This window comes from Balaenoptera musculus, chromosome 14 (genome assembly GCF_009873245.2).
Source record: "Balaenoptera musculus isolate JJ_BM4_2016_0621 chromosome 14, mBalMus1.pri.v3, whole genome shotgun sequence".
Lineage (NCBI taxonomy): Eukaryota > Metazoa > Chordata > Mammalia > Artiodactyla > Balaenopteridae > Balaenoptera > Balaenoptera musculus.
In genome coordinates, this window is record NC_045798.1 from 26,313,435 (window position 1) to 26,323,019 (window position 9,585).

At 61.7% G+C, this 9,585-nt stretch overlaps 1 protein-coding gene across 1 annotated transcript; it reads left to right on the plus strand.

Moving 5' to 3' along the window:
• Positions 1-6,004: 6,004 nt before the first annotated feature.
• Positions 6,005-8,574, plus strand: DERL3 (derlin 3). The gene is made up of 7 exons (XM_036823342.1): positions 6,005-6,154; positions 6,284-6,349; positions 6,425-6,498; positions 6,603-6,696; positions 7,110-7,305; positions 7,763-7,853; positions 7,942-8,574. The coding sequence occupies exons 1-7, from the start codon at positions 6,062-6,064 to the stop codon at positions 8,021-8,023; spliced, it is 696 nt and encodes a 231-aa protein (XP_036679237.1). The 5' UTR covers positions 6,005-6,061; the 3' UTR covers positions 8,024-8,574.
• The last annotated feature ends 1,011 nt before the right edge of the window (positions 8,575-9,585 follow it).

Below are 9,585 nucleotides of genomic sequence, written 5' to 3' on the forward strand. Positions count from 1 at the left end.
TGTTGACTGCCTGCACTGAGCATCCTGAGGGCAGGTACCGTGCCCTCTCTTGATCTCCAGACAGACCCTGACTGTGGGTAGGTGAACACGGGGGGCTGCAGCCTGACTGAGTGTGGAGGGCAAGGCCTAGGGGCAGCCCCTGCAGGCTCTACCCCAAATCCAGCTTCTCCCTCCTCCTCAGAGCTGGCATCCACTCCAGTTCTGGGTCACATTTCCAACTTAACGATTCAAAACTAAGAAAGAAAGAAGAAACCCCAAGCAACAACCAGCCGAGCAGCCCCTCCTGGCCACCCTTTGATATTTGAGGACTGAACAGTGGAGCTGATTGAGGATAGGAGATTTAAAGCCATCTTAATTAGAAGCAAAGAATGTCCTCGGGGTTGGCTGTTCTAAAAATACAGCTGTGCCCACATCTGGAGGGGAAGGGTGGGAGGCGGGGGGTGGGGATGGCGGTTAGACAGAGTCTGAAGTGCTGATGCCTGCATTCCCTGGTGGGGGAGGACCCCTCCCAGCAGGGCCCATGGTGGGGGAAGAGGGGAGGACACCAAAGCGGCCAGTCCCCTGTGGCTGGGCCACCTGGTGCAGGTTTGGGATGGAGCTGAACAGGCAGCCCACCCCTTCCTGGGCCCACCCTCACCCCTTCCCCATGCCCTCCCCACACCCCAGCCTCAGTTTCCCCAGGGTCCTGGTTAACGCCCGCTGCTTCTTTCACCAGCCCCTGCCTGACATAGGCACAGCTTCTGACCGGGGAGGGGATTTTTCCTGGGTTTGATAGTGAGTGCTATTCGTTACCTTTTATGAACTTGTTGCTTGTTTTGTGTCCTCATTCTAAACAAATGAGGTACTTTTGTACCTAATCTTGGATTTGCAATTTTGCATTTGTTTTCTTAAAGAGGCCCCAGTACCTCACACAAGTGAAGGGCGTTCGAGACTGGGAGAACATCTTGAGTGAAATGTGGAGGCAGGGCTTGTGGTGGTGTCTGGGGCGGGGGGGGGGGGGCGGGGGGGGGAGGGGGACAAGGACTCAGGGTTCCTGTCCCAGGGGCTGAGCGAGCACCTGGCCTGGGGCTCACCCTCCCCGGTATGTGAGCAGGGCCTGGGCTGCTTGGCAGGAGTGTTGGGGGTATAAGCCAGGTGGGAGATGCGGGAGCCCCGGGCCTTTCTGAGCTTCTCCATCCACCTGCTCTGAGCACTCAGTCACTTTCTGGGCAAGGCTCCCAGAGTGGTGGCCCCTGTCCTTCCAGGTCCTTGCCAGACCACAGATGGGAATTGCCTGATGATCTGGCGGGCAGGCGATGGGTAGGAAGACGGTGGGACAGTGTGGCCTCAGGTTCCACATGGACCGGATCCCATGTGCATCCCCGGGTGTGCAGGTGGGCAGCAGACCCGTGTGAGACCACACAGTCTTTTCACTGTGTCTCCATGAACTCGCATCCCCGGCCCTGCCATTTGGCTGATTCAGCCAAGCAGATAATCTTCTTCCAAAACACAGCCCCGCAGCCACACTGAGCCCGAAAATAGCTGAGGTGGAGGGGGCGGCGGGGGGGCTGCCAGCTGCTCTGGGGCTCTGGCTGGAGGCGGCTTTGATGGTCAGGTAGTGGCCACAGCAGCGAGTGGAATGGGGGCAATTGATGAGGGTCATGACAGCTGGGCATTGAAGGTCAGGCTGGCCTGGCAGCTGGGGCTGGGGAGGGACCATCTCATCCAGCCACTGAGGGTCAGAGATAGAGAAACTGGGGTCCAGGCGGGGAGTCCCACACCCCAGCTACTCAGCAGGGGAGCATCCAGGGAGCAGAGTCACCTGTCAGAGACATGGCAGGAGCCCAGAGGTGGCAGAGAGGTTTTTGTCTCTGAACCACAGCTGGAGAAGGGTGAAGGCAAGGAGCTGGGAGGGCAGGGCTGGGGAGGCCAGGGAGGGCTTCCCTGAGCGGTCCTGTCCCCCCGGGACCCCTAACTCGGCCTGTCCCAAACCAACAGGGGGTCTCCCTCCCAATCCTGGCCCTCCCCTACGTCTCAGCCCCCTCGCCAAGCACTCACTAAGGTCTATGCCTTCCGCCTCCTTGACCCTGTCACCCCCGCTGTCACGTGCCCGCCACCGCAGGCCGCAGCCATCTTCCCCTCTGACCCCTGCTTTCTCCAAAGAGCTGCCATCTGATCCTAACCTCACCTGGGGCTCTTCACTGCCCTTGGGACAGAGACCATCACCTACAGGGCCTGGTCAGCCAGCCTCTCATCACATGCAGCTCCTTCCCTGCCTCTGTCCCTCCATGCCACCTCAAGACCTTTGCACAAGCTGCTCTCCTGTTGGGCCTGGCTAATCCTAACTCTTCCTCTATCCTGACTGCCTCCTCCCTCCCCAGCCCACCCAGAGACCCTCAAATTCCTGGAAAGTCGATTCTGCTACCAGGCTCAGAAGGCCAGGCCCAGGTCGCCCCCTCTGCCGGGCAGGCCTGACACAGCCCACCTGGACGGTTTGTGGTTCTTATGCTCCGGTCACGAGCAGCTGCTGCCGAGTGAGTTCCGGACTCAGTGCTAAAAATATCCCATGACCCAGACAGGAAGGGCCACCGGGGACACAGCTGCTCCTGGGGGCACTGGCTGGAGCCGCGGTGAGACCCACCCACAGCAGTTGGGGGCGTGGTCCATGTGCTGGGAGGGGGTGGGCACTGAGCTCGCAGCCCCTGAGGAAAGGCCCCGCGAGGGGTGCCACATGTTATCCACAGGAAGACACAGCGCCTCCAGCACTCACCTTGTTTCTGCTTCTTGCCAGCTGTTACCACAGGCACGTGCTGCCTTCGGAATAAAATACATCTGAAAATTGAGTGTGTAGGGCCCTAACAGAAGGTAGGTGAGCTCTGGTCCCTTCAGGGGGGGCTTCCTGGAATAGGGGGCATTTCTATCACCCTCTCTCCCTCTCCTTTTAACAGAACATCTAGGCTGGTAGGGAGGGAAATGAGTGACTGAATAAGTCAGATCTGGGCCGTCCCAGGAGAGAGATGCTGAATAAGAGGTGGGGAAAGGACTGGAGGGTTCCCTGTGGGGCCGGGGAGTGGGAGGGAGTCAGGGTTGGCTCCAGGTTTCGGGGTTGTCATTGGGGTCTCATGAGGGTCTCTCCTGGTGTACAAACCCTGTGAGGAAGAAGGCCAGCTTGGTGGGCACGCAGCAGGTGCTGTCCTGCCTGTAGGCACTGGAGAGCCTGGACAGAGAAATCAGGGGTCTTCGGGTGTCCCCGGACCTGGGCACCTGTCCCCAGACCTGGGCTCCTTGTTCTGTAGCAGGCAGGGTCCCGAGGCCAGCGAGGTGGCTTGGAGAGCAGGCCCATCGTCACCTCGCCACAGGCCCGCCTCCTGCCATAGTCCTCAGCCCAGGAGAGAGGAGGCGGCCCCTCGGGCAGGCCTGCTGCCCAGCTGCTCAGGACAGACAGATGGCTACACAGCCATTAGCATCCAGCACCCCGCCTGCCTGGCTCACCCAGGCCTTCTCTCTGTAATTAACTGTCTGGAGGTGCCAGGGGTCGGAGCAGCGGGCCCGGTGCCTCTCGAGTGGCCTGTCCTGGGCCTGACACTGGACGTGAAAGCCTGGACTGGTGGTGACAGTCTGCCCCAGGCCCTGTTCTGCCTCCTAGGGGCCTCAGTCCCCACCTGAGGGTACCCTGGGCCTGAGAAGGGAAGATGTGCAGTAGAACCCCGCCGCTGCTCCCGGCATGTCCCGCCCCCACCCTGGGCTCCGTCTCCCAGGAATGTGCTTCTCCAGCCCCAAACCCGGCTCCTGCCTTATCAGCCTTATCAGCCCCATCGAAGGGGAGAGACAGACACCCCTATCACATGACGCCCCTCCGTTAGCCCCAGCCTGACCCTGAGCGGAGGGCCAGCCAGCGCCTGCTTGCTGAGGGCCCAGAGACAGGAATGCCTCCCCTTCCCAGTGCAGACAGGAAACCCGACCCCCTTGCTGGCTCCTTCAAGCCTGGCAGGCGCCCGCCCTGATGTCTGAGGCCCTGGATCCCAGCCCTGCAGCCGCACCTCCACCTGGGTGGGATCCCACCTGGGTGGGATCTGCTCCGCCGGCCTCACCTCGAACGTGACCTAGATCTGCTTTGCTGGAAAATGGAGGCTGTCTGAGGGGGCCTCTTCAGCTTGCTCCCACCAGCCTCTCAGCCCTTGGTCCAACTCCTGCTGTATCAGACTGACCTCTCCTCACTCCTGAACCCAATGCACACCCCCCTTCATGCTCCCAGCCTCTCCCTCCCCGCCCCTCCCAAGTGGGCCTCCAGGAGCCACTCCCCAGGGGACCCCTCTTAGCCCTCCTAGGATCCACCTGAATTGGAGTTTCTCTTTTCCACCAAAATAACAAGGTATCTCGGCTGGTTCTCCCCACTCCAGTCTCCCTGGGGGACTCAGGGTCCAGCCCAGGGCTTCCCTCACCTGCCACACTCGAGTCCAAGGTTGAGCTCCCATTTGGTAAAGGTCCGGGCACCTTCCTCTCCCTCATGGCCGCCATTATCCAGGGACCTTGGCGTGGCTTCCCAGGCCACGTCTCCCAGGGCTTCTCACTACCTTGTCCCTGCAGCCTTTTCCTGGTTCTGCTGCAGCCTCCCTGGTCTCCCTGCTTCGCTGGCTGTCTGCCTTCTCTAACTAATGAAGGTCGAGCTGCCCAGGTCTGGCCTCGCCCTTTGGGCATCTCACGCAGGCCCAAGGCTACAAATGTCATTGGTCTACTTAAGGCTGCTACCCACACTTGGACCGCCTGCCTGACATCTCCCCCAACACCACGGATGTCATACAGATGCCCCAAACTCAGTGAGGCCAGAACAGGGCTCTCCATCTGCCTGCCTTTCTCCCAAGCATTCTCTAGCTCAGTAAAGGCCACCGCCTTCCATCCACCCTGCAGCTCAGGCCCTGAAGTCACCCTTGACTCCTCTCTCACAGCTCTGTCTAGTCTGCTGGCAAACCCACATCCCGCCCCTCCTGGCCCTCCAGGCTCCACCCTGCCCAAGCCACCAGCGTCCCTTGCATCATCCCTTGCTCACCGATTCCTCTGGCAGTCTACTGTACTCACAGCAGTGACAATCAAACATCACGTCTTCACAGAGGATTCCCATATCACCCCATCTGGCATGGGCGCACTACCCAACCCTCCAGCCTCCACTTGGCTGTTATTTCCGTTAGCGCGCTGTTCTGCAAACACTAGCTCTCATCTTAGCACAAGACCATGACGGCCTGTCTCCTTGGCTATACCAGGAGGGATAGCATCTTTTGTTGGCCTTTGTGTCTTCAGCATCCAGATCAGTGCCTGGCACATAGTCGGTGCTCAATAAATGATTGACTTTGTTCATTAGAATGAATAAATGGAGTTTCCCTTTTCCACCAAAATAACAAGGTCCTCTTCAGCCCGTCCACTTGCTCCAGCCTGCCTCATCACCGGGGCTGCAAGTCCCCAGCCTGGCCCTCCTCCGGCGGCCCTCGTGGGGCTTCCCAAGGAGCTGGCAGTTTCAGCAGGCCCTGGACGTGCGGGGGGATTTGGACTCGCGGCTGAGCGCCTTCTTCGCTGCTCTTGTTCCCGGAGGGAAGAAGGACGACCCGCGTCGCCGGCCAAGTCAGGTGGATCGACATATCAGCGCAGCCGAACTCCGGATTCCGCCCCGCCCACACCCCGCGTGGCCCCGCCCCTTCAGTCTCGCGGGCCCTCCTCGAGCAAGCACTCCTAGCCTCGCCCCCAGGGTGGCTCGTGGGTCCTCGCTATTGGTCCTCCTCTAGTTTGCCGCGAAGCGCCCAGTTCCTCATTGGCCACACATTCTCCCGCGCCGCCGCCGCAGTCACCACAACAAGCGCCACGTGCTCAACCGTGGGGCTTGCTCATTGGCCGCGAGTTCCGACCCGCCCACGCCCCCATCCTGCCCCCGGCTTCCTGCTTCCTCCTCCTATTGGTTACCTGTCGCAAAACCCCTCCCTCCAGCCCGGGCGCGCTGCACCTCGGGTGAGGATTGGCCGAAGACAGGAAGGCGGGGTTTGGAGGCAGGTTAAGAGCGCTCGGTGGTCGGGCCACGCGTTTCTGAGAAGGTTCAATGGCGTGGCAGGGGATGGCGACCGAGTTCCTGCAGGTGCCGGCGGTGACGCGGACCTACACCGCAGCCTGCGTCCTCACCACCGCCGCCGTGGTGAGCTGGGCGGGTGGGTGGGTATCACCATGGTTACAGCCCCAGGGTTGCCATGGTTACGGTTGGACCCCCCCCCCCGCCCCCGCCCCCCCGCCGGGGGGCAGCTCCTGACGCCCCCTGGTTCCGCAGCAACTGGAGCTCCTCAGCCCCTTCCAGCTCTACTTCAATCCGCACCTCGTGTTCCGGAAGTTCCAGGTGAGGCCGCCCCGCCCCTTGCACCTGCTGGCCCAGCCCGGCCCGCCCCGCGCCTGACCGCCCGCCCCCATGCAGGTCTGGAGGCTCGTCACCAACTTCCTCTTCTTCGGGCCCCTGGGATTCAGCTTCTTCTTCAACATGCTCTTCGTGTATCCTCCGCTGCGCGGCCACGGGAGGCGGGGTGGGGGTGGGTGGCGGCGGGAGCGGGGAAACTGAGCTCCGCTGGGAGGCACTTCCTATACGGACGCCGCAGGTTTCGCTACTGCCGTCTGCTGGAGGAGGGTTCCTTCCGCGGCCGCACGGCCGACTTCGTCTTCATGTTTCTCTTCGGGGGTGTCCTTATGATCGTATCCTTCCCGGGCTCTGGAACCTCTGGGCCCGTCCTGTGCTGGCCCTGGGGCCCGGCTTGAGCGCCAGCCGGAGAGGGACAGAGTCGCTTCCTCCAGCTTAGGCTGTATTGAGCGTGCATCGCGTGCTCAGCTCCAGGTGCCAGGGCTAGGTCCAGTGCTGTACCCAAAATGCCACACGGTGGGGTACCCGGGGCTCTGAGCCCTGAATGCCAGTATCCAGATGGAACTGGGGCCGGGATGACCAGTGGTGGGGCCTGGGGTGAGGTGGAGAGGCAGTGCAGATCAGGTGGCCCCTGGAGGCTACAATGTGGCCTTAGATTAGGAAGGGAAACCAGCCAGCGGGAGGGTTCCAGGGGTTTAGGAAGTCAGAGGGGCCCTGGGCAGGGCATGAGGCCTTGACTCTGGCCCAGCTGCTGGGGCTCCTGGGCAGCCTCTTCTTCCTGGGCCAGGCTCTCACAGCCATGCTGGTATACGTATGGAGCCGCCGCAGCCCCCGGGTGAGGGTCAACTTCTTCGGCCTCCTCACCTTCCAGGCGCCATTCCTGCCCTGGGCGCTCATGGGCTTCTCAATGCTGCTGGGCAACTCAATCCTCGTGGACCTCCTGGGTAAGCCTGCTGTCCATCCAGCCTTCCCCAAGCAGGCTGTCAGGGACCTGGGGGTCTGGTTGGCCAGAGCCCCCCGTCCACCTGCACTGGACCTCTCATCTGTCCCCACCGCCTCTTCCTGCCCTCACGGCTACCCTGTTCTTCCAGCCCCTCAACCAAGCCAGTCTATCGGTTTTACTCCTTCAGGCCTCACCTGCTTGCTGATGCTTGTGTTAGGTTCTGACCCAGGTGGGGATGGGTGGGTCAGGGTTCCTGCTTCATGGCTCCCATTCCTCCCATGTTCTCAGGCCTGACCCCCTCCCAGGACCTGCTCTCTTCTGGGCCAATCCTGGCCCCACCCTGGGCTGGCAGTCTGTGTAGGACATTGGTCACCCGTGCTCTGGGGCCTTCAGGGCTGCGCTGGCCGTGGGCTCTGGGCTGTGGAGAGTGGCTTCAGCAGCTGGTGGCTCTCCCACAGGGATTGTTGTGGGCCACATCTACTACTTCCTGGAGGATGTCTTCCCCAACCAGCCTGGCGGCAAGAGGCTGCTGCTGACCCCTGGCTTCCTGTGAGTGCTGAGATGACAGCCCTCCCTACACCCTACCCCATGGGGGAACCCCTGTTGGCTGAAGCTCAGCGTGGGCCCCTCCCCACAGGAAGCTGCTACTGGATGCCCCAGAGGAGGACCCCAATTACCTGCCCCTCCCCGAGGAGCAGCCAGGACCTCTGCAGCAGTGACCCCACCCAAGGCCAGAGCCAGCCCCAGGGGCCCATCTTCCCGGCCTCCGGCAGGCCCGCATTCCCCCCGCAACCCCGGCTTGTAGCACAGCTACCTGTCCTGGAGGCTGGGCCATGCCCAGGGCCCACCCGAATAAACAATGACCTGTATCCTCTTCACACACAGCACTGGCCTTCCTGCCTCGGCTGGCCACACCTTTCCATGCAGGGTAGGTGCTGCTGGCCTTCACCAAGGGCCACCAACCGAGCCTGACCTGCTCTCTCAGACCAAGAGCAGGTGGTAGGATGGGAGGCCCAGGGAGGGTCCAGAACCTACCCACAATTGCCCAGCAGAGCTTTGAGCTCTCATCCCCACCCTGACTGTGCCTCAATTCAGCCTTCAGTGAGGGGTGTCAGATCTTGGTGGCGGGGCCAGGACTGGGCTAGCCGGTCATGCTGAGCCCAGTCTGTGGTGGCTGCTGCCCGAGGGGCCCTCAGGCTGATGCCTCTCTAGGCCTCTCCTGTCCCTCACCAGCAACCCACAAGGGGAGCTTTGCCTCATTTTCCAGCTAAGCAGCTAAAGGACTGGCTAAGTACCCACAGGGCCAGGTGCAGAAAGGGGGCAGGCCCTTTCTGTGACCCCAAAGCCTTAAGTGTCACCTTAGCAGAGTCCAACGGCTGAGGCAGAGACCTCTGGGAAGCTCTGCCCCTGCCATTTTCAGTTGAGGACACGGAAGCCTCCTCTGGCCCACAGCTCAGTTGCATCAGATGACCAGTCCACATGGTTTATTCCTGGATCGTCACCAGCATGAGTGCTCCTCCAGCCACCGGCTGTCACATTCACAGATGACAGAAGTATTCGCCATAGAATTGGACCTTGACGTTGTAGTGAAACCTTTGGTGCAGCAGTGGGCTCTGCAGTGGGCAGGCGGCATGTGAAGGCCCCTCCCTGGGCCTCTCCCAGGCAGGTGGCCAGCCTGGCCAGTGGGCTGAGGCAGGCAGGGTGTGTCCCACCCACCAGCTGGGGGCTTGGGCCACCTCCTGCTGGCCTGAACACACACCTCAGCAGTGGAGCCCACTTGTCTCCAAAGCCAGCTGGGCCTGGAGCCTTCCTCTTTGTTCAGGGCCTTCCAGTGAAGCCCAGCTGTCTCCTTGCTTGGGGTCCAGCAAGTTCCACTCCTGGATGAAGGGCAGTGGCTGGAGTACAAATTCCTAGGACGTGCTCATGAAGCCCCCCACCACCTCCGCCCCAGCCCAGACGCCAGCCCCATCTCACCCCACATTCCCACAGCGAGAACCCTCAGAGCTCTGCCCCTGCCCAGTGTGGGGCTTGGGCTGGGTACCGGGTGCCATGGGGCCCCAGCCATGCTCCGGGGAGCAGAGCAGTCCTGACCCTCAGCCCTGCCAGCAACTGAAGGTGCGGGGTCTGGGCCCATGGCCTTCAGTTAGACTGTAGCTGTGCCCGGGTCACCCTGCGGTGCCTGGCCCAGTGAGGAGGCCCCCATGTGCCACCCTCCTGGGTCCCACATCCCAGGCAGAGTGGGGACCCTTCCACATTACAGAAGAGGATGCAGAGCTGCATC

Coding starts and splice junctions, on each gene's coding strand:
- DERL3 (XM_036823342.1), top strand. CDS start 6,062: ATGGCGTGGCAGGGGATGGCGACCGAGTTCCTGCAGGTGCCGGCGGTG. Junction 6,499..6,602: donor TTCTTCAACATGCTCTTCGT/GTATCCTCCGCT, acceptor CGGACGCCGCAG/GTTTCGCTACTGCCGTCTGC. Junction 7,854..7,941: donor CTGCTGACCCCTGGCTTCCT/GTGAGTGCTGAG, acceptor CCCTCCCCACAG/GAAGCTGCTACTGGATGCCC.